At 39.7% G+C, this 24,721-nt stretch overlaps 2 protein-coding genes across 5 annotated transcripts in view; both read left to right on the top strand.

Annotated features, from left to right (window-relative positions):
• The window catches only part of ddx6 (DEAD (Asp-Glu-Ala-Asp) box helicase 6), a 12,174-nt gene extending 11,467 nt beyond the window's left edge, over window positions 1-707 (top strand). Inside the window, exons 14-15 of the mRNA XM_017687939.2 lie at window positions 108-287; window positions 573-707. Of these exons, the coding sequence (XP_017543428.2) occupies window positions 108-283 (176 nt within the window). The 3' untranslated portion in view covers window positions 284-287; window positions 573-707. The remainder of the gene's footprint in view (window positions 1-107; window positions 288-572) is intronic.
• A 5,016-nt stretch (window positions 708-5,723) lies between these two features.
• Window positions 5,724-24,721, top strand: part of treh (trehalase (brush-border membrane glycoprotein)) — a 32,572-nt gene continuing 13,574 nt past the window's right edge. The window contains exons 1-10 of one of the 4 annotated variants that reach the window (XM_037540095.1): window positions 5,724-5,896; window positions 12,137-12,237; window positions 13,434-13,581; window positions 15,309-15,396; window positions 15,477-15,577; window positions 19,146-19,238; window positions 19,421-19,537; window positions 19,631-19,726; window positions 20,232-20,281; window positions 24,383-24,463. In XM_037540095.1, coding sequence (XP_037395992.1) covers window positions 5,820-5,896; window positions 12,137-12,237; window positions 13,434-13,581; window positions 15,309-15,396; window positions 15,477-15,577; window positions 19,146-19,238; window positions 19,421-19,537; window positions 19,631-19,726; window positions 20,232-20,281; window positions 24,383-24,463 — 952 coding nt within the window. In that variant the 5' untranslated portion in view covers window positions 5,724-5,819. Of the gene's footprint in view, window positions 5,897-12,136; window positions 12,238-13,433; window positions 13,582-15,308; window positions 15,397-15,476; window positions 15,578-19,145; window positions 19,239-19,420; window positions 19,538-19,630; window positions 19,754-20,231; window positions 20,282-24,382; window positions 24,464-24,721 lie in introns of all 4 variants that reach the window. The other 3 variants (XM_037540094.1, XM_037540097.1, XM_037540096.1) reach the window with 3 other exon arrangements.

Here is a 24,721-nt window from a genome sequence, read left to right as displayed (position 1 = left end):
AGATTCTGGACCTTCTGAAGTTGAGAGACTAGTTCCCTTGAGTGTAGCACAGAAAGGTGGTAGGTGCATATTAGTGATGCTGTTAAATTTAACTTTGTCTGCCTCAGGTCGTTTTGGACACTTGGGTCTGGCCATTAATCTGATCACCTATGATGACCGCTTTAACCTGAAGGGCATTGAGGAGCAGCTGGGCACTGAGATCAAGCCCATTCCTAGCAGCATTGACAAGAGCTTGTATGTGGCAGAGTATCACAGTGAGAGCAGTGAGGAGGTGAAACCGTGAGCAGGTGAGAACCCTTCCTTATGGTGGCAGTCATTGATTATGCATTTTTATTGACATATAAAATGAGTCTTAAGCTCATTTTATTCAGGGGAGATTTTATTTGCTGTGACTCCTTGTTTCTGGTGAGTTGTGTTGAAAGATGCCTGTACTGCAGTAGATCTGCAAGTGCAGGCTTGTGGGGTGTTGATGGCTAGAAAGCATATTAGTGATCCATCCCCCCTGCCGTTATTAAATGCTGATTTGATCCATCGTGAAATGGTTCTAATTGATCTCTCAATCTTTATTGCAGAACACCAGTCACACATGTCCCCTGCTTTCAACTCCTACGCTTCCTTGCTGTCTTGGGGACTCCCCAACCCCCTTTTTTCCCCTCCCCTGGTTAGTCCCCATTTTCCTATATTGGCTTTTTTTTTTCTTGGTTCTTTTTCAGTTCTCTTCATTCTGTCTTCCTCTTTTTTTTTTTTTTTTTTTTTTTTTTTTTTTTTTTTTTTTTTTTTAAATTTTGTGCCACCAAAAGGATTTTTGATTGAAACGGGCCATTTAATGGGGAAAAATCATGGCCCTTGAAAGGACTGCTGCACCACTTCATGTTCTGAAGATTTTAAAGCACTCGTGAGAGAAGGGTAAAAGGGGACAATAGAAGCTGATTTTGTCAATCGAGGAAGCATGTGACTACTTACCGCCTACCTGTTCATTGCCTGCCCACCCAGCTCTTTCCATCTGACTCTGCAGCAGTGCTTTTTTTTTTTTTTTTTTTTTTTTTTTTCTCCCCCCCCCCCCCCCATGTTTAGTTAATTTGTATCAAGTGCCTTAACAAGCAGTCAAACTTGTTCAAAAGTAATAATTCTTTCTGGATCGCACTCTGCTCATCCTGCACTTGCCAAGTTTTGGTACCCTGCTGTGTACTTTTGTTTTCAGAGGATTCATTACTCATCCCCAGCTGAGTTTTTGGTTTGATGTAGATAATGGACCAAGTAGATTTATCTGATGCATGGTGTGGGGGGAAGTAACCTTTCCTCTTGAAGTGGGTGTTGACTGACTGTTTAAAGTGGGACTTAATGTTTTTGTGATCTTTCATAAGTCCCTAAAAATACCTTCAGTGGCGCCTTCATTTTCTCATGGAACATGTTGCTTCTAGAGACCCAGACTCTCCCTTTGTCTTCAGTGCTTCAACACTACGAGAGACTTGACTAGAGACTCACCAGCCTTTATCTCTGGCCATGATGATTCCCCAGTCAGACGAATGTGGAAATATTGGCACCTCTCTTCATTCATGTTCCTGTGCAGTTTTTTTCCCTGTGTGGTGGCTACTTGTCATAGATGTGCCACCAGAAGTGGTTTTGGCACATTGTAAACTTTTGTAAATACTTCATTTCATTTTTAATGGGTCGTCTTAAAGCAAGCTAAAAGGCTGGATGGTTGTGAGAAGCATCCAAGATGTGGTGTCAGCACTGGAAGGCCTTTTTTTTTTTTTTTTTTTTTTTTTTTTTTTTTTTTCCTCTCTCTCCCCTTCTTTCTCCCTCCTGTTCCTGTTGAACAAAAAAGTTACTAAAAAGGCCAGGATTAAAGTTGGTGATATGTCAGATATTTTGTTGTAAAAAAATTAACTATTTATTTTTGGCATAAGTATTGGCATGGAGTTTTAGTTGTAAATAAGCCCTAATTATTGTGTAAACTTATTGCCCCCAACCCCCCCTTGTGCCATTTCAAAAAGGCACGTCAATTATTTGGCCTTGATCTTAAATTATCCCATCACCAGTGTTTATGGGCACCTCATCTTGGTATTGTGTAGCTCAACTAGATGTTGATTTTGAGCAAAACAAGTTTCTCTCCAGCCTTTGCTTGTAAGTCAGCGTAACAAGGCACTCGCTAGGCACTCTAGTCAGAGTGACTCAGATCGTAAGAGGTGAAAACATTTGCATCATGTAGTAATGCTTCTTGCTGCAGTGCAGCTTTAATTGGAAATTTTGTGAGAAATCACCTTGATAGATGTAACTGTTACAATGATCTGTGTTCACTGCCAACGGCACTGGTACATGATGCTTTGAGGTGTGGAAGAAGGCGCTTTGGAGAGAAGTTTGCATAGATCACCATTCAGAAGGAAAAACAAAAAAAAGACACAATCCCACAACAAGAATTGACATGTAGCGATAAAGAATGGTGATCTTTAAGTGCATTGCAAGGTGGCCAGCTATCTCGGTGTGGTTTTCACAAGATGCTGCAGAGACTTTTAAAACAAAATCCACACCTTTTAGCAGTGTGGGCTGCACTTAAGTTTGGACTTAAGTTCTGGGGCTGGGCAACAACACTGATTGCACTGCACTTGCCTGCTAGGGGTTGAACTGTTTAGAGGGGTGGGGGTGGGTGGTTCTGAGTATGGGAGAACATGGTGGGTGCTGATAACCAAAATATTTTGTTTCTGTGTATTGCAATTTGTAATTGCCCTACTTAAACACTAAAAGAATTGAATGATGTAGGGGTAAACATATTACTGAGTTGATTGGGGCTTGCTTAGGAGATATTTGCCCTTAACTGCTTTTGAATCTGGAGGTTGAGTTAAATTTTTTGGGAGGGGAAACATGGGAGCAAGTATTTATTTTGTGGTATTATTGTTACTCTCCATTTACCATTGTTGATGTCTGCTGACAGCACTAAGTTGTAGTTGGCAGCATAGCATGGTCTTTGGGGTCCCCAGTAAGGATATAAGTAAAGGTGAGACATTTTTGTGGTTCAGCCTTGTCTGCTGTAGGGTGTTGCAACTATGCTTGTAGCTTCGCTGTTGCACATCAAAAGCAAAAAAAAAAGCGTTGGATAAGGAGGTACTTGGACACATGTAAGAGGAATTGCTGTTTTAGTGACATCCTCTTGAAGCTTGCAGCACCCAATAGTGACGTGGATTGAATCTGGACCCTCATTCTCTCTTCTACAGTGGCCCTGATATACATGCGGCTCTCCTATTAATTCAATTGGTTATTTTTGGGCAGGGTACTTAAACACAAAGGAGTTCCGTGTGACTCTAGAAGAGTGAATGGGAGTCAACAAGGCAATTTGGCAGCTGCCTTTTTTTTTTTTTTTTTTTTTTTTTTTTTTTTTTTTTTTTAAATTTATTTTTTTTTTTAACTTTTGCATTTGCTATGGAGAACATGGCATTCCAACGTACAAATTAGGCCATGTCATCGGCCATAGACTGCGCGTAGTGGGGTTATGATTCTGGCCTTCACCATAGGGTTTTTTTTTTTTTTAAAGTTTGAGCTGGAGAGCGTCTCGCCAAGTGCTCAGTTGCGTTTTTGAGCAGTCCAACACATTAACGATCTCGAGCTCATTCTACAGGGTTTTTTTGTTTTTGTTTTTTTCCCCTTAAATTTTGGGTGGTTGGGGAGGGGAAACTGCTGCCCTGATGCATCTTTTTGGTTTTTTGCTCTAAAGCAGGGATGTCTTTCATCTTGTGCTGCAGTACTGTGGCCTTCCTGCATAGGAGTGCGACACCTCTACTCTAAAGCAAGCCTTGGCTACAGCCCCTGATTTTGGAAGGGATGTAGGACCTTGATAAAGATTCATCAGTTTGGGTGGGGTCACTTTTGAGGGGTGGGTTTAAAATGTTAATAGGAAAAGAAAATGAACACTTGAAGCCACAAATTGGAGTAATGGGATGGAAAATCAGTTATTAAAAAAAAACTGCCTTTTTTTTTTTCCCCCTCTGTAATGATTGGTCAAACAATTGACACTTCCATGTATGACTAACAAATTGGACTGTTTTGGCTTATTTTTTTTATTTTTTGAATTGGCAACCTTGGGCAGTGATGCTTTACAAAAAAAATGGTTCATGAATAATTGGAAGTTTTGTTTTGAATAAAGCTCACTGAAATTCTGTTATGTTGTGGTTGGTTTGATGTCAATGTATTAACAGACCTTCTTAAAGTAGTTATTCTTACTGTTTAAAATATCAGGCTTACATAGCCTTGCCAAAGTGAGTCAAGATGAAGTTACTTTCAATCAGTGTAGTCAACTGTTACTGAACATAGTTATATGCACAAACTTTAAAATACCTTTGCCTTCAACCATGTTGCCTTGGGGCATTTCAGATTTTTTTTTTTTCAAAGCTTCTGTGTAGACCAGTAGCTGAGCTAACTTTAAAAAAAAAAAAAAAAAAAAATATTGTCAGGAGGTTCACTGTTGCATGCTTGTTTACAGTGGTGACTAGGAACCAGGGGTTATGATTTCAGCAGTTAGCTATTTTATTTGCTGTATTACCAATATTTCTACACACTTCCACCATGCATTTATTAAAAAAAAAGGTTTTGGACATTAGAAACTTACAACCGGTGTTCTGTGATGTAGCTTGTGTTACATGCTTCAGGCATCGGATTCCTATTACCACTACTGAACAGTTCTTCCCTGGTAAAGTAAGGTAGCAGTGTACTTTTTCTTTGCTCAAGCAGGGAGGCCTTGTAAAAGGAAATTCTCAATAGCCCTACTAAAAAATATTGGTTAATAAGCAATCGCCTGTTCTGGGGAATGAGTTGTTGATGGTATAATGGTGTCAATGAACCCAACTTTAATGGACACTGCTTCCTTATTAGAGTAATGGAGTGTCATGACTTTAGTGCTGAATTATTATTTTTATTTAATTTTTTTATTTTTATATATATATATATATATATATAAAAAAAATATTTTTTTTAATAAATGCTACCCCCAAATACAATTAAAGTCCAGCTAATCATGTAGTGATTTGGAAATCTTATTGCAGCATGTAGGGGCAAGCATGTTGACCATGCACTTGCAATCTGGACCTCCTGTGTCATATTTAAGAGCTTTGCTCAGTGTTTGACATTGTGCCAGTGTCATCTAGGATGAACCTATGTTATGGGAATTTAATACAGAAGGAGTTTAAGCACTTGCCATAATCCATACACGTCAATGTTTTGCTTGAAGCAGTTTCCACTGAGACAAACGGAGGTCATATTTATGGCAGAGGATTGTATAGTTTTATTGTCTTAATGACTTTTGTTAGCGTTATTATATCGGTCTTACATAATCAGGTTTTATAATGAGCTATTTCATTTACAATGAGCATGAATAAGCAAGATTTCCCTTGCTTCCCTAAAGATGTGTTAAAGATTGACATGCAGTGTCAGAGTCCATTATCAGACAAAGTGTATCTGATTGAGTAAAATATATTTTAAACCAAAACTTTATAAACAAGAACGGAGCATTTCACACCAAACCACACTCTTTGACGTTGTTAGTTAACATCTCAACTATTAATTATATAGACTTTTTGAAAAATCTGTGGAGTTTTCCCTTTACACAATTCTTACTTCTGTCCGAGCAGATACAGAAGCGCAAAAAAGCCGTAAATCATCTGCTTCCTGGACAAAGTTAATTATCCCAGGATTATAAACTGGCGTGATTCAAAGATATGTTTGATTGGCTGTGCTCTGGTGCTCCGTGCAGTCTAAACGCACCCGATCTGGGCTTGACGGGTATCTCCTTGCTGCGAAGTGGGAAGTACTCGTGTTTTGATTTTGAGAAGATGTGCCGGCTGTCTGTAGGTATCTTCTTGTTCATCTTCAGCTCTTATGAAGCTGTTCTCCCCCCTCCCTGCGACAGGTAAGTTTCCATTCTCACGTGCAGATGTGTCCAAATATCCTCTTTTTGCCAATGCTTAGACATTCTATCTAAGCACAGTATGTTCACATACTGAACTGGGTCAGATAGCGTTATCTAACCTATAGCAAGGAACAGGATACTTGCGTTTGCTAGCGAGCTAACTTTAGCTTTACCGGTGTCTTCTATGGCGTCTTGCTCAGGATTGAAATGTAGGCTATAGAATTTACAAATTTTCACACCCTGGAAAAACTAGAAATTAATGTTTTGGATTTCTTTGCCAATCTAATTTAGGCGAGATTTCACATGTGCTTCAGAGCGAAACTCAAGACTCCGCCTCTTTATTTTCTGTAATAACGCAGTGTCCCTGATGCCATCCAGTGTTGCTAACTCCTCAGTAAGGACAGTAGTTATTGGCTGTCGTAGAAGTAGCATAATCGTCAATTTGCGTGTATTTGAAGCTGTAGAATAAAGGAACAACGATGTGAGAGAAAAAAGGGAGTAAAAAACACCCTAAATATGTTAGAACTACAAATGAACTCTGAATAAATGAACTTCTTCTGATTTTTTTTTTTGCCTTTGAAAAAGGTTGTCACTTCTCAAAATAACTTAATGCTTTGTCTAGACCCACATTACATAAATCATTTTTGTCCTGTGTTGTTAAATGTTAGCATATCAAATTCAATCAAAAGACTGTTATGTGCGGTGGAGCTGCTACTCTACGCTCAACCTTGCTCCTTTATCCGGGCTTGGGACGGCAAAGTGACCTTAAAAGAGAGATTTTGGCAGACTTACTTAGTTTTTTTGTTTTCTTTCAGGTTTTTTTTCCAGTTTTTTATCTTTTATCTTATCTTTATATTTTATCTATATAAATAGGGGTGGTATCAGCGGCGGCTTTGGGCATGCGCAGTTCATTTGCAGTGTGGGCGTGGAGCGGTGTGGGTGTTCTGACTATGAGACTGAGTACTGTCAGTGCTGTGGGACGGGACTCACGGTAGCGCTCGCTGAGGACAGTGACAGAAGAGCATGTGTGTTCACCTCAGAGTCTCCAAAAGTCTCCAGTAACACCAGAAAAAGTCGCTAGATTTGTCGCTAGTCAATTAAAAATAAAAAGTCGATAGAGGGGCAACACTAATCTGATTTCCTCTCTCCATAGATGTTGGCTTTGGCGCCACCTACTGGAGCGCACTTCTTGTCCACAACGCACTGAATGAGTTGCAGTTCTGGGTGTTAAAAAAATTGTTTAAAAAGAGTAACCATTGAAACGTTATGAATATAAACATATCTTTAATCTCTAGTTTAGTGAGGAGGTGGGATTAGGAAAGCTTTCTGGCAGGCCAAATCAAACAATTATGAGCCAACTTTGGCCGGTCCTTTTTAAACTATGTTCACTTCACTTTTCCACTACTGTTTTGTGAAAAGCATTTCACAGCAATAAATTTCAGTAAATGGAATGATGTTTAGAAATATGAAGAAAAAGGGCAGAGAGTGTCTGGAGAGCTAAAAACTATACAACAAAAAAGAGTTCAGGGGAAAGGACAATTACTGTTTGGAGGCAAGACATTCTCTTTCTTGATATATCTACTTATCTACATTACTGTTCAAAAGTCCGAGACCACCCTTTCATTTATTCAATTATTGGTCAAAATGGCCGTTCACTTAAAGTGATACATTTTTTCAGTGTTTTTAAAAGAGACATTTTTAACAGAAAATTATACGGTGAGTGATATTAAATCTAACAACAATGCAAGACTTGCTTGATCACCAAAACTTAAACCAGCTAATAAACAGTGCTTAAAGAATTCATATATTTGAGACAGGAGGAAATGAAACTACTATCTTGATTAATTTTTTTTTTTAAATAAAATTTCTGTCCGTCCTTCCACTAACTCAATGCTATGTATCTGAAAGAATGTGTAGCTGTCAAGAAGCTGTTACTTAGAAAAGGAAACAAACAAAAAAGAAGAAAATTTGCATTAGAACACCAAAATTGGACACCTGAAATGTGGAGTAAGTTTTTATGGTCTTGTAAGAATGTCCGTTGTGGTGTAAAAAAAAAAAAAAAAAAAAAAGAAACCCAACCGGCGTCCAAAAGGATTTTTGCCAGTTTATTGGGGGAAAAAGCGCTGAACAAAACAGTTTTTATGATAATGGAGAAAATATGAAAAATAGAAATCAAGACAGAAAAATTATGCTAAACATGAAAAGTTTAATAAAAGTGAATAAAAAAAAAAAGGATTGAGAGCCTTAAGAGGACCCATCTCCCCAGTAAACCTGAGTGTGGACTCGAGTTCACTCTTTCTCCCATCTCCGAAGACAATGAGTTCCCGCTTATCTCTCCCAGTTTCAACTCCCCGTGCTAATGCCCGAATTAACTGCTAAGTTTTTACCAAAAGAATTTATAACAACCCTGCATGTCTAAAGTGACCTCTTTCACCCAATCAGCATTAGCTAGAGAGACAAGCACTCTTTGTCAGGGCCTACAGAGATGAACGACCCAACTGCACACTCAGGAAACATACATTGTAATACACCTAAGAACATTGTAATACCTGATTTTTATACTACCTAAAGCTAAAGATGAAATGTAATCTATTGGGGTAAAAGGTGTGTGTGTGTGTGTGTGTGTGTGTATGATGCGTAGACTTATTGGATGTATGTGTGTGTGTTGAATGTGCAGACTTATTGGACCCTAAAGTTGCACGTGACATCTCCTCCGTTATTTTGATAGAAACAGCCTATAAACATCATAAAGATAGCCTCCAGGCACAGAAACCTCTAATCTTACTAATAACCCCCACCAGACAGACCCTCATCGCCAATAAGCATCGAAATGTCGTCATTTGGAGTGATAGTTGCCCCTCTAATCTATGCGTGGATAGGTTTTTGTATAGGTGTGTGTGTGTGTTGGAGTAGAGCCTGACTCTGATAGTTCCCTCGAGCTCAACATTTTTGACCATCACAGATAAGCTCTAGGCACAAAAGAACATCTACACACTGTAACTTCTGTAATGATTATATCTCTGATTCTTTTAAAATAGCATTTAATAACCTATGGTTGGAAGGGCAAGATCCCCCCAAAAAATTTATAGTTTGGTGGTCAAGATCCCCAGATTGCTTACAGTCTCTTCTTCTTCTTTCGGCTGCTCCCTTTAGGGGTCGCAACAGCGGATCATCTGCCTCCATCTTTCCCTATCCACTGCCTCCTCTACTTTTACACCAACCATCTCCATGTCCACCTTCACTACATCCATAAACCTTCTCTGAGGTGTACCTCTTCTCCTTCTACCCGGCAGCTCCATCTCCAACATTCTTTGACCAATATATCCACTATTCCTCCTCAACACATGTCCAAACTATCTCAACCTGGCCTCTCTCGCTTTATCTCCAAACTGCTCCACCTTCACTGTCCCTCTGATCTGCTCATTTCTAATCTTGTCCATCCTTGTCACTCCCAACGAAAATCTCAGCCACCTCCAGCTCAGCCTCCTGTCTTTTAGACAGAGCCAGTCTCCAAACCATACATCATAGCAGGATGCACTACTGTCTTGTAAACCTTCCCTTTCACTCTTGCTGCTATCCTTCTGTCACACATCAGCCCTGACACCCGTCTCCACCCACTCCATCCTGCCTGCAACCTCTTCTTCACCTCTTTTCTACACTGTCCATTGCTCTGGATGGTTGACCCAAGATATTTGACGTCATCCACCTTTACAACCTCTACTCCTTGCATCTTCACCTTTCCACCTGCCTCCCTCTCATTCACATCCCTGAGCCTTTGCCTTTGCCACCATTCTTTTAGCCTCACAGTACTCCTGCCTACTTTTTTCTTAGCTGCCTTCTTCTTCTGAATACTCTCCTGGACTTCCTCATTCCACCAGCAACTTTCATTGTCTTCTTTCCTCTGACCAGACGAAACACCCAACACATTTTTGCCAGTTTCTCTCACCACCTTAGCTGTAGTTTCCCAGTCCTCAGGTAGCTCCTCACTGCCCCCAAGGGCCTGTTGCAATTTTTCCCTGAACTGCCTGCAATCATCCTCCTCCTTCAGCTTCCACCATCTAATCTTTGGCTCTGTCTTCACTCTCTTCCTCTTCTTTGTTTCTAATCTCATTCTACAGACAACCACCCTATGCTGCCTTGCTACACTTTCCCCTGGCACCACTTTACAATCTCCAATCTCCTTTAGGTGGCATCTCCTGCTAAGGATATAATCCACCTGTGTGCACCTCCCTCCACTCTTGTATGTCACCCTGTGTTCTTCCCTCTTCTGAAAATACGTGTTCACCACAGCCATTTCCATTCTCTTTGCAAAATCTACAACCATCTGACCTTCCGCATTTCTGTCTTTCACACCATACATACCCAGCACCTCTTCATCCCCTCTGTTCCCTTCGCCAACATGTCCATTGAAGTCTGCACCAATCACTAATCTCTCCTCTCTAGGGACACCGTCTACCACTTCATCCATCTTACTCCAAAATTCCTCTTTCTCCTCAAACTGACAACCAACCTGTGGTGCATATTAACTGACCACATTCAAAATTACACCATCAACCTCCAACTTCAGGCTCATGATCCTGTCTGACACCCTCTTTACATCCAGAACACTTTTCACATGCTGTTTCTTTAGGATTATCCCAACTCCATTTCTCTTTCTCTTTACACCATGATAGAACAGTTTGAATCCACCTCCAATGTTCCTGGCCTTGCTTCCTTTCCATCTGGTCTCCTGGACACACAGAATATCTACCTTCCTTCTCTCCATCATGTCTGCAAGGTCTCTGCCTTTACCAGTCATTATCCCCATGTTCAGAGTCCCTACTCTAACCTCCACACTCCTGCCTTTCCTTCTCTCTCGCTGCCTTCTAACCCGCCTTCCTCCTCTGCTCTTTGATGGTCTTCGACCTACAGTAGTCCAATTATCACCAGCACCGTGCTGGTCAACAGCACCGGAGGCGGTCGTTGTTAACCCGGGCCTTGACCGATCCGGTATGGCAATCATGTTTGTGATCCGCATGATAGTTTTGGCACAAGTTTTTTACGCCGGATGCCCTTCCTGACGCAACCCTCACCATTTATCCGGGCTTGGGACCGGCACCAGAAGTACACAAAGTACACCCCTAATGGCTGGTTTAGATTGCTTACAGTCTGATGAGTCTAAATTTGCATTTGGGTTTACATTTATTGTATTGTGAGAAGCAGGAAATGCAACCAACTTCTAAGACTTAACTTTAGAATTGTGGAAAAATGTCCATGTAGATTTCTTTGAACATCTGTGTATAAGTCTCCTATCACAATTTGATGTTATATATTTAGTTTTTTGTGATGCGTATAATGTTCTGTTAATATATACATAATACATACACACACACACACACACTATATATATATATATATATATATATATATATAAAATTATATATATATATATATATATAATTATAGGGTGGTCTCTGATTTTTATGCATAAAATAAATATATACAAATTAAATAAATTACAGTATGTTGGTAGAGTGGTTAAATTTTAAGTTTCCACTTTCTCTGCTTTTTGGAAGAAAGCTCAGCAGTGATGTCTTTCTAAGACAACATTCTGCCATATCATAATTGAATCAAACAACAACAATAAAACCTAGATGAGGCCACTGAGGTAACTGCTTACACTGTGGTGAAATGTGGAAAACTGTCCCCTGCTGCAAGGCTAAAGCTTGTTCTGCCTTGGCTAATCGCTATCCACCTTCATGAAGCCTGGCTGAGCATGTTTGATTTAGAGCAGTGGCTCTTAATCCTGGTCCTGAAGTACCACTGCCTCACATAATTTAGAGTTTTCTCTGTTCTTACACACCCAGTTGGACTCAGTAGAGGCTTATTAATAGAATGAGGTGTTTCAGAGCAGGAAAAATGCTCCTTTACTGGATGGAATCTAGCCAAGCTGCCAAAGAAAACCATTGCTGTTGTTGCTTAGGCAATATCACAGTGTAACGAAGGCTTCATAGAAGCACTTGATGTTCATAGTTAATTACAGAATTAACCACAGATGGTCCTCTCTTTAATACTGACCTCTGGAATGATAATACTGCTGATCAGTTTCAGCAAGAATGAACTCTGAGCCCTTGCCAAAGCAGAGCTGCTTACTGAAAAGGTCTGTAGGTGTACAGACTAGCTGGCTTGCTTCTGTCTCTTCTCCACCTGTTCGATATCTGTGTCTGTGTGTGTGTGTATGTATGTGTGTGTGTCTACTAGTAAGATCTACTGCACTGGAGAGCTCTTAAGACAAGTGCAGACAGCAAAACTGTTTGATGACAACAAGGCCTTTGTGGATATGAAGCTGACTGCAGCCCCTGGTGAGAAGAGCTAAGGCACAACCTAACACAGTATAAATTGTATTATAGACTTTTTTTGTAGTTAAACAAGTAAGACATGATTTTAGTCAACCTCATGCATTCCCATAGAAATATCATATGAAATTGGACAGCAATCAAATTATATTTTTCAAGATTTACCCTGTTTTTGGAGCATGATAATGACAGTTGTATGCAAAAAGTTTGGGTGCCCCATCAAATAGCTTTGTTTTGTTAAATGTTTTATTAATTTTCTAAATGAAAATCAGTCACACTTCTGCATATTTTAATGCACAATTGCAGTTTATTTAAATTAATTTACCATAGTGGAAGAAACATAAAATGTGCCATATACAAAAGTTATGGCTCATTTTATGTTAATGTTTTTATTTTTTCCAATATGTTAAAATCAGTCATGTTTACTGCCATGTTTTAGTTTGTTTCTTGTAAAGGATGTGCCCATTTGTTTTCACTTAGAAATCAAACAAAACATGTAATTTGGAGTGTTCAGACTTTTGTGTCTTACTGTAAATGGTTTTTGATTAATGAGTTGTGTGTATATATAAGCCACATAATTCACACATAATTAGTTGGATCACCCACGTGATGGCTGATATATAGCACCATTTTGAACCGTATAATTATCTTTCAGCAAGAGGTAGCCATGGTAAAGTATACCCTCCACAGGTTTAGATATACAGCAGCATTACAATGTATGAAAAATGTTCTATAAATGGTATATTTCAATTTCACCATGCTGATATTTGCTGTTTTACTTTGTAGTGAAAAATACACATATGACTCTGAGTGTTTTTTGGCTAGTCATATTGATTTTATTGCATGTTTCAACACATTCAGGTTGCAAAACTTGCCTTTTTCAACCAGCACAGGCCTGGAATAAATATGTGTTTGCATATATTTACCAGAATTGTATAGTGACTGTTACAACTAGCCCCTCAATCTGTTGTAATCAACCCCACTTATAGGCAAAGTTGTAAAATAGGCACTCACTCTTTTGGTTGAATTGTTCATAAACAGCAGGAATGCTAAACAGAGCTTACAAAACTCAGAATGCGCTAGGTCGTGGCCCTCCCTTCCCTACTGTGTTTGCTTTGGTCTTCTGTTTTTGACCTCTCATTTAACATTGCATTCTCATTCTGCTGATCTCACTGTTGGTCTTCACTCCAATTTGCATGTAGAGGTTGTTTTAGATGCCTTCTCCAATCTAACATGGAGGTTTCCGAATGGGACCGTTCCTGCTTCTGATCTGAGGCTGTTTGTGAACACGTATTTTGTTGGTGATGGGAAAGAATTTGAGCCGTGGGCTCCACCTGACTGGCATGAAAAGTAAGACACTGATTTTTTTTAAAGGTCCTCCTATGACAGTTGTGTTTATGTCTGTAACAAAAAAATGTCAAAATGTACTTTTCCGATTTCCAATCTCTCTTTATCCCTTAGAATTAGGCATTTTTTCTTTTTTTTTCTTTTTACTGTACCTTTAAGACTTTAAGATTGTTCAGATTGTCAGTTCTGTATTTAAAAGGAAAGAAATGTCTGGGTAGTCATAATCAGTTCAAACCAGGCTGGATTCTATGGAATTGAAAATAAACATTACATTTTATAACTTTATCAGAGTTTACATGCTACAGTAGTGTCTTTTATTTAAATTAAAAAAAAAAAGAGAAAAAATCGCTCAGGCCTTCAAACAAGCCTTAAACACCAAGAATACCATTTTTTCCCCCTTTTTCTTTACCCTTACTACTAGTATACGTGAGCATTAAATCTTAAGGGAAATTTGGTGTTTCAGTACATTAAGCCATGTTAAATTGTATTTGTATAATGGGTTTGACCAGAAGGACAAATAGTTTTTCTTTGGGTTTTCTTTTGTTATTCTTTTGGCACTATACAGGGTAACATCCAGAAGGATGTGGGAGAAATGTTGTGTTCTTAGCTCATTGTTATAGTCCATTAAGCCATGGTAAGCTTTTTCATGTTAAAAGGACACTCTGGCCAGAATAAAAAAATTAAACATCTGGTGTACACATGCCATACACCTCTTTTGGGCTGTGCCATAATCATCTTCAAAGTGAGATTTCCAGGTTTGAAGGCAAGGAACACTCCCTTCTGATGATGTATCTTATAGCTGGAAGTAAATTTCAAAAGACTGCTAGTGCTTTCGGGTAGATACCTGAGGGTGGGCTGTTTGAACTTGGTTTTGCTGGCTGGCTAATTCTTCAGTTGAGCTATTCCTATAACAAAGAAAAAGTTTGACAACCTGTTGAGGATAGTGCTATTTCAGTAATGCTAGCTATTAGTGGAGTTTTTGTTAGCAGTGAGGATTTGTTGAGCACTGTGGGGTTTCCCATTGATGTATTTATGTACTGCATGCTGGGTATTGCAGTAAAAGAACACTGATGAATAACATAAAACATGAAAGTGATACAAATGATTAATTTGTAATGTCAAACTAGAGAGGTGCAGCAGTGTGCTGCAGAACACTATAAAATGTAACAAATAACATATTGAATGCTAGTTCAGGCTGGCTTTACACAGTGAAATGTTCTTTGCATGCTGTGTGTTGCCTGCAAGATGATCTCCGAGCAACTTGATAGTCACACAAAACAATTCAAAAATAAAGTTGCAAACAACACATTTAGTTATTTGAGTTTTTATCTGTTGCCTGTATGTTAATCATTTTTATATATTCCGCCTTATAAAGCACCTTCTGTGATTGTCTCCATTGCTCAGGCAAAATCATTTTAAGTCATTTTAGCATCATCCAATGTGATTATGTGATGTGTCGTTGGCATTTTGATTGGCTGTGTCATGAGACTTGTTTCACAAAGTTGAGACACATGCAAGTAAGGTAGAGTTTCAAGAGAGTTGCTGCACACTTTACATTATGCAGCTCAGATGCAATTTGGTGCAAATACGTTTCAAGCAACTTAAAGCCAGCCATAGACTGGAATGCCCTTTGAAGAGTTTTAGAATGCCCCCTGTTTGAAGCACAATCAATTTTTATGAAATTTAAAGTGACCAAGAGGAAGACTGCTACAGATTTTACTGTCTTGCAGGCCTAAATTCCTGTCCAAGGTTTCTGACTTGAACTTTCGCAACTGGGCTGAGGAGTTGCATGGCTTGTGGAAGTTACTTGGCCGAAAGGTCAGTCCTGTTGAGTTTCCTTTTTGCCTGCTGAGTAGGCATTCTCACAATGTACCAATTTCTTTTCTTTGTATTGTCAGATCAGTACGGATGTTGAAGACAACCCCCAGCTTCACTCTATGATATATGTCCCAAATCCAGTCATTGTGCCTGGTGGACGCTTCACAGAGTTTTACTACTGGTGAGGGGAATACATACATGCACATACACTCACTGTACTAACATTATTACAATTATTACAAAACCTCCCTTATATGTCTAAAACTGGTCACTTTATTAAGTCCACCTATCATATAGGCCTAAAGGTACAGTATATTTTTACAATAGCCCATCTCCTGTCATGCACAAATCCTCAGTGTGGCGTTGATACAAAAGTATATGCTGGGTTTTTTACATATGTCACTGCTGGATTGACAGTAGTCCATCACTCACATATGGGGGTGCAGTTATCAAACTGATCATTGAAGAAAAAAAAGCTATAGCATAGCTAACACATTGTTAGCTACACACCTCTCTTTGTTTATTTAATTTTCCATCAAAACATCCATAAAGTACAAGTTATTCATTTTCAGAAGGTATGTATGAGGAGATTAAAATGTAAAATAAACCCATTGCTTAATGAAAGATTTTTATGAGAACTTAAAAAGAAAAAATAATTTCCAAAACTGTAGTGCAGAAAATTTAAAACAGAGGAAATGTGACTCCAAATGCATGCAAGACCTGGTACAACACCACACCTGTCACCAACATATAAACAATAATTAAAGAGGACCTTCACACATTTTTCAAAAACTCTGCATAATTCAATGGGTAATATGTAAACAGTCATGGAGATGTTTACAGTGGTGACAACAGGGCCCAGACATCTGAAGAGTTTTTTTTTTTTACCTCTAAAAGATATCTTACTGAAGGTTATTGCATGAAATGTTTATGAGTATGTTGTCTGATGTGTGAGACATTAAGACAACTGTTTTCAAATACAATTTTGGCCTAAAAGGTCTTTTTTAAAAAGATGTTAATTACTGAGGAAATGTGCAGGGTGTTGTAAGGAAAAACTGTTTTTAAGGTTTATCACTATTTTACCATCAATGTTACATATAAAACTCATGTTTAAGTTCACTGGTAGTTTTAGATAGTAGATAAAATGGCTGTATTTGCATTGTAGACAAAGCAACCATTGGTTCCACTGTAAAGAAATGTCAAGATTCTGAGAAAAGAAAATAGAAGATATTTTGCAAATCAATCACAAAAGTTGCTGATATTTTCAGAACAATGGACTGACCACTGTACAGCCCAGACCTCAACATCACTCTGTCTGTTTGGGATTACTAGAATAATGAAAAGCCAAAAATGCAACCAGCTTCAAGTCAAGGGACAAAGCAAGCCTCAGGATAGCAAGAGCCAAGCTTTCCCGGACCTTCAAACAGGCTAAGCATGCCTACTCAAAGAAAATCCACAATCATTTTCAAAATACTGCTGACACACAGCACATGTGGCAGGGCATCTAGGCCATCCACCTACTTGTGACAGTGATGCCTCCCTTCCAGACTTCTATGCTCGGTTTGAGGCACAGAACAGCATGACGGTGAGGAAAACCACACCTCCTCCAAATGAACAGGTACTGCGTCTGTCCACTGCTGATGTGCGGAGTCAACCTATAAAAAGCACCAGGATCTGACAGCATAACGGGCAGAGTGCTCAGAGAATGCGCCGAACAGCTGGCTGATGTTCTCATGGACATATTCAACATCTCTCTGAGCACTGCAGTCGGTCCAATGTGCTTCAAGTCCACCATCATCATCCCTGTGCCATAGAGGTCTCCAGTGTCCTGCCTCAATGACTGCCATCCCATTATGATGAAGTGCTTCGAGAGGCTTGTCATGAGGCACATTTAAAGACCAGCTTCCTCCTTCACTGGACCCACTGCAATTTGCATATCACCCCAGCCGCTCAACAGACGACGCCATCTCCACCACACTCCACCGGGCTCTCACCCACCTGGACAATAAAGACAGCTACGTCAGAATGCTGTTCATAGACTTCAGGTCAGCATTCAACACTATCATCCCTCTGCAGCTGATTGGTAAACTGAACCTGTTGGGCCTGAAACCTCCCTCTGTAACTGGGTCCTGGATTTCCTGACTGAGAGACCTCAGTTACTCAGAATAGGTAATAACATCTCCAGCACCACCATAATGCTGGTACCCCTCAGGGCTGTGTGCGTAGTCAACTGCTGTTCACTCTACTGACTCATGACTGTACTGCAAATTACAGTTCAGTTCAAATAATCAAATTTGCTGATGACACAACTGTGGTGCGGCTGATCATCAGTAATGATGAGTCAGCGTACAGAGAGGAGGTGCAGTGATGGATTGTCACTGAATGTGGACAAAACTAAGGAGACTTGTTGTTGACTTCCGAAGAGGTGACCACCCCCCCACTTAACTCTTAGCTCTGCTGTGGAAATCGTCAGATCACAGAAAACTTCACCTGGTCCTTCAACACCAACTCCATAGCCAAGAGAGCACAGCAGCGCCTCTACTTCCTGTGGAGACTGAAGAAGGCTCATCTCCCATCCTCACCATGTTCTACAGGGGGACTGTGGAGAGCATCCTGAGCAGCTGCATCATCGCTTGCTTTGGGAATTGCACTGCGTCCGACGGCAAGACTCTACAGCGTGTAGTGAGGACAGCTGAGAAGATCGTTGGGGTCTCTCTCCCCTCTTTCACGATTGGCCCCTCCCAGTCCTGTCCATGTATTCGTGTTTTGGTTTAGCCCATGTGTATTTGTTTTGGTTTTTCTAGTCCTGCCCCCTTGTTTCGTGACTCCGCCCCTGATTGTTTTCACCTGTCCTTCGTTGTCCCTTTGTTACTTAAGCCCTGTGTTTGCACTTTGTCTTTGCTGGTGTTTTTCCTTGCCCTGTTTGATTGTATCGGTCTTTGTTGGAACTGTTTGGTTGTTTGTGTTTCTCGTCATGTCTGCACCCCATTCTGTACATATTGGCTCTTTGACCCTGCACCGTTATGACCCTGATATTGGATTTGCCCTCAATAAAAGTCGCTTACCTCCACACATGCGTCTGCAACAGACTCTGCAACAGCTTTCTTCCTCAAGTGATCAGGTTAAACTCACAAGAACTGAACTAATGCGCACACACACGCACACACGCACACACCTCTTTTTGATGCTGTACTTTCTATCTCTGGAACATTGCCGCTAACAACGTGTTTACTCAGTTTTCCTACCTTAGTAACTGCTGTGTTTGATTATCTGATTGCATAAACTCACAAATCACAGCATATTAAATATCTCTGCACCTTATTCTCATTACCTCATGTCCAGAAATGAGTGATGTCGGTGCTGGTCTGTCCTGTCTGTTTACTATGTCTAATGTCTGTTTAATTTATTATTTATTCATTTAATTTATTTATTACGATAATTTCTGATGTTTATGATAAACGTCTGCACATTCGCACTTTGTACTTTTTGTTCCTTGTTGCACCATATTGTCTCTGAAGGAATGCAATTTCACTCCACTGTGTACTTCTACATAGATGGAATGACAATAAAAGCCACTTGACTTGAGTGAAGGTGGTTAACTGGAGCTGTGGAAAAACACACTGAATGCTGAAAAATCTCTTATATTAAATAAAAGAACAGTGGGCTGTGACTTTTGAGCAAATGGTGAGTGTTTCTAATGAAGTGGATGATCCAATACAAATTAAGTTTTCCCATTGTTCGTCTGACAGGGACTCATACTGGGTGTTAAACGGTCTCCTCCTGTCTGAAATGACAGATACAGCCCGAGGAATTATCCAGAACTTCTTGTACATGGTGGACAGGTGATCTTGTTGCTTTTGACCTACTTTGGATTCTTTATATTATCCCTAAAACTCAAATCTCCTCATATATGAAATGAGCCAAACATTGGTTGCCTGCAATCTAAACATGGCAGTTAATGTATGATGTAACTAAATGCTGATGTGACTTGATGAATAAGCAAGTTTAAATTATTTTCATGCAGATATGGTTTTGTACCAAATGGAGGTAGAGTTTACTATGAGCGACGCAGCCAGCCACCCTTCCTCTGTCTAATGGTGGAGAGTTTTTATGAGGCCACCAAAGACCTAGAATTTATCAGGTAGCTGTCTTCTTGCAATGAAATCCCTCTAAAATACCTTCTCAAGGACTTATAGAATAGTATTGTAATCAGTGTTATTGGTGGTTTTTGCAGGCAAGCCTTACCAACGTTAGAAAAGGAGTACAGTTTTTGGATGGAGAATCGTTCTGTTGCTGTGGAAATGGACGGAGCAAAGCATGTCTTGAATCGGTATGATGTACAGGTAGGCCAACCGAGGTAAGAGCCTCCTGTATCTGTGTTGTTTCACTGATGTTTAGATGTTAGGATGTTACTATTACTTGAATGTCAGTTTCATGATAGTTACTAATGATGTCTCTTAAAATTAAATTTAAAAAAAAGTCTAATTTACACAGTTTTCCACTTACCTTTTTTTCATTTTTATGGAAACAGTTTGGGCTGTTTTATTGATGTCTAATGTTCATTAGCAATGTTAGCCATATTAGTTCTAAACTAAAGAAGCAGCTCTAAAAAAAAAAAAAAGGTGGCTGATGGACTACATCTGGGTGAGTGGAACTACAGCCTTGTGCAAAAGGAAAAAGTTTGGGCACCCCTAGTCAAATTATATGTCTTGTTGAATTTCCATGTGGAAAAGTGCACTTCCTCTACAGTTTAACACAAACAAACCTTTTGCATACTGCTGTATTCCTTCAATAACCGAATAATAAGCAAGAGTTCAAGTCTTCCTTTTCTGCAGGCCAGAGTCTTATACACATGATGCAGAGCTAGCAGAGGGCTTACCTGCAGGTAACTAATTGGCATTTTTCGCATTTCAATATTAAACACATACTTAATTTTGTACTAGTTTGTCAAGCACATTTGCTATATAAGTGCACTTTGTATTTCACAATTGTTGTTGGGACACTCTTACCTTGTCAATCAGTGGAAAGGGGCCCACCACTGGACCTCCTCTGAACACATTATTTGATGATGAACCATTTCACACCTTTGTAATAGCATGGTAGTATGGAATATGAGTGTATCAGGTAGAGCAGCATTGCTGAGGCTTTTATGCATACTGTGTACACTTATTGGTCTAGAGACATTTTCAAATTTCAGATTTTCATTTTCAGAGACAAGTATCAAAAAATTGATTTAAAACAATATGTCAAAATTTAATTCTGCATTGACAGTACAGTACCATGGAAAAGTATTTGTCCTCCTCCTGTATTATTCTATTTTTGCAAATTTGTCACACTTAAAAGTTTCAGTACCATAAGCCGCTTCTCTCCCAGGGTCGCGGGCGGGTGCTGAAGCCTATCCCATCGGTCATAGGGCGGAAGGCAGGATACAACCTGGACAGGTCGCCAGTCTTTTTATAGCCAAATTTTTATAATCTTTTAAATAAGACTAGATTACTTTACTACCCCTTTTACCCTCCACCCACAACCATCCCACCCAACAACCACACATACACACACACACACACACACTATATTTCTAAAACTATTCACTCGTCTGCCTTCACATGCATATGAATTGGAGTGACATCCCATCCTTAATCCATAGCATTTAATATGATGACGGCCCACCCTTGGCAGCTATAACAGCTTCAACTCTTCTGGGAAGGTTTTCCACAAGGTTTACGAGTGTGTTTTTGTGAATTTTGGTCTATTCTTCCTGAAGTGCATTTGTGAGGTCAGACACTGATGTTGGATGAGAAGGCCTGGCCCGCAATCTCCGCTCTAATTCATCTTAAAGGTGTTCTGTTGGGTTGAGGTCAGGACTTTGTGCAGGCCAGTCAAGTTCTTCCACACCAAACTCATCCATGTCTTTATGCACCTTCCTTTGTGCACTGGTGCAGTCATGTTGGAACAACAAAACTTGCCAACAAAACTTGGCATCTGTTTGGGACTTATGTTACACAAAAGGGCTTTAAATAAATTAATAAATAAATTTAGTGGTTGTGAGTTTTGTGGTTTATATTGTTAGAGGGTGTAGCGATTGGTGCCAAAAAAAGTTATATCAAAGAGCGTTTATTAATCTTTGCCAAATAATCAGTGTAGTATAAAGCTACAACACTCTTATTTTAAACATTTTTAGCATGCTGAATATTGACAGCATATCATATGACATAAAATGTTGAATTTTGTGTATAACTACATCACTATATATAGCTAATTTTTTGAATGCACAGTTGTGTTGGGCGCCCTCTAGCCCATCATCTTTCTCACTTATATGGCCTGCTCTCCAAAACACAGCCTCGCTGTTGAGTGCCCCTACCCACCCTGTAGCTGAGCACCTCACTCCGGTTGAGATGTTGGACAGCTCCACGCTGAAATCCGAGATTGCACAAGCTGTGGCCAAAGAGCTGAGGGCAGTGATAAAGTCCAAGTTACACGACACGAAGGTTGAAATTATACGCAATTTCACTGCTCTGAAGACTGAGGTCTTGACTCTGAAATCCACACTGTCATATATGGAGCACTCATTGACCACAGACTCACAGGACGTGTTAGCACTGTAGGCTAAATTGGAGCTTTTTAACGAAGGATGTGAGCGCACTGGATGCTAAATGTGATGACCTTGAATCGAGGTCTCGCCGCCAGAACAAGTTGCTGCTGCAGGCCTTTGACTTGGACAAAGCTCCTGAAGTTGACTGTGCTCATTGCTCTCTAGCTCCAAAAAGTGATGACGTCCCGCATCCCTTTGTGGCCAGGCTGCACTATTACTCTGACTGTGTTGAGATTTTAAAGTGAGCCAGGCAACGGCAGTGGATTACTATGTCCGGCATGAGGTTCACGGTTTTCCCTGATTTATACCGGCAAAGTTACGAGGGCCCATGCAGCATTCAATGAGGCTCGCAAGCTGCTGAGGGATGTGGAAGGGGTCCACTACAGCCTCTTATTTCCCGCCCGACTCCGGATCACCCATAACGGCACGCGACACCTCTTTACTTCTCCAGACGAAGCCTAAGGCTTCATCTCCTGGATAGCCAAGTAAAGCGTGGACCGGGTGTGTTTGTTTCACCCTTTCCATAACATGGACTGTTGATCCTTATAAGTCACCCTTTTGGGTGATAGTAGGGAGAACCGTCAATTTTCAATGTTTCTGATCTGTGTTTTTCATGTTGGACTGTTTTTCTAAAGCGGACTTGTAAATTCCACCTGTATTCAGGCCTGTATCCCGTCACCAAGCTAATTTGGACTTTTTTTCTTTTCCTCTGTTTTTCAGACTTGTTACTGTGCCTTTACATTTTGATGAACACCTTGGTTGGGCATCAATCTGAGTTTATATGTATTTTTTGTAAAGGTTATCCTGGTCATGGTGGTTCACTTTTGTTAGGTATCCTTTGACCTTTTTTATTTTTATTATAGTCAAGGGTATGTTTTAAGTTCACCCTTTATTCTGAGGCATTTCCTTTACATTGTTTGACTTTATATGTATTTCTACATACAGTAGCATACGTGGGAGCACATCTACAGCTCTGGGTGTGCAAAGGTATAATAATTTAGAAGTGGAAGTGGTTTCACATGCACTCTTACAGTCGCTGTTATAGTTCATCTACTCTACGTGGGCTCTTTTCGGCTCTCATGCTGTGCTATCGAGGCTATGCCCTGTTCATAATCAGCTCAGTCTTGAGCTACTACACTAGCCCTCACTTTGGGTTTAGAGGGCAGTGTTGGGGTTATAGTTGGGTGGGTTTAAGTTTGGGTAGGTTCTCCTTTTTTATTTTATTTGATTTCATTTGATTTATTTTTTTTCCCCCTTTTCCCCTCCCTCTTACCCTTCGGTCAGCTGGTAAATCTGGTCAAACGCTCTAGGGTACTAACCCACTTAAATTGTTTAAATTCTGTTGTAATTTTCTTACAAGAAACACATCTTAGAAATAGTGATCAGGCTAAGCTAAAATGCCAATGGGTTACGGATGTTTTTCATTCAACATTCAACTCCAAAACTAGAGGTGTAGCAGTGTTTATTAGGAGAGGGATCCAATTTATCCCTGATAAAACTATTACAGATGGGAATGGCAGATACCTGATTGTTCGTGGCACCTTATGTAATACCCTTGTTTTGTTGGTGAACATTTATGCTCCTAACTTTGATTATCCAAATTTTATGCAAAAGTTTTTTAGCTCTATTCCCTCTTTAAACACTCATCATTTAATTATGGGTGTAGACAACTGCACAATTGACCCAGTCTTAGACAGATCAGGCACTCGCACTTTGCCGCATTCTATGACTTCCCAAGCAGTATTAGATTTCATGTCCAATAATGGGTTTGTCAACCCTTGGAGATTTTATAATCCGGGCACCAAGGTATTTTCCTTTTATTCTCATCCTCACCAAGAGTATTCCCATATTGACTATTTTATTATTGACAGTTCTCTCATTGGTAACGTTGTTTCCTCTGATTATTACCCTATAGTTATTTCAGATCATGCTCCGTTGAAAGTAAATATAACACACTCAAATTATCATCATTTCCCAACTCCCTGGATGCTTAACTCCTGTTGCTGTCTGATGATGAGAAAATCACTGAGGTTGACAAACTCAATTTAACAAATCCAACACCCGCATTATTGAATCGGCACCTTATGTTACAAACTGAATTTGATCTCACCATGACAACTTATGCTGAGCAACTGCTATTGCGTACACATAGTAGTTATTATGAACATGGGGAAAAACCCTCGAGACTTTTGGCCCACCAACTTAAAAGACAGATTCATCTTGATCAATTTCCCAAATTAGAGATTCACTTGGTACATTATGCTCTGATTCAACATCCATAAACATCCATCTCTCAATCAATTCTATGCAAACTAATAAAGCATCTGGTCCTGACGGCTTTCCCGTCAAATTTTTCTAAAAGATTTAGGGATAAGTTATCTCCTCTTCTTCTAGATGTTTATAAAGAATCCTTACTATCTGGATCTCTCCCTCCTACTTTTATGGAAGCATCCATATCTCTCCTTCTGAAGAAAGGTAAGGATTCCTTTTCCTGTGCTTCATATAGACCTTTGTCTCTCCTAAATGTGGATGTGAAAATCCTGGCGATATTATTGGCTTTACGTTTGGAGAACGTTCTTCCTGAAATAATTTCTCATGACCAGAATGGCTTTATTAAAGGTCGCCACCTCTTTTTTAACATCTGCACACTTTTAAATACGTCAAATTAAAATTTTTACGGAACATTCCTGTTTTTTTCCGGAAGTGATCATTTCGTTAGATGAGAAATTTCGT

This window comes from Pygocentrus nattereri, chromosome 7 (genome assembly GCF_015220715.1).
Source record: "Pygocentrus nattereri isolate fPygNat1 chromosome 7, fPygNat1.pri, whole genome shotgun sequence".
Lineage (NCBI taxonomy): Eukaryota > Metazoa > Chordata > Actinopteri > Characiformes > Serrasalmidae > Pygocentrus > Pygocentrus nattereri.
Note: the sequence above shows the minus strand (reverse complement) of the source record. Positions and strands in the feature narration are given on the sequence as shown.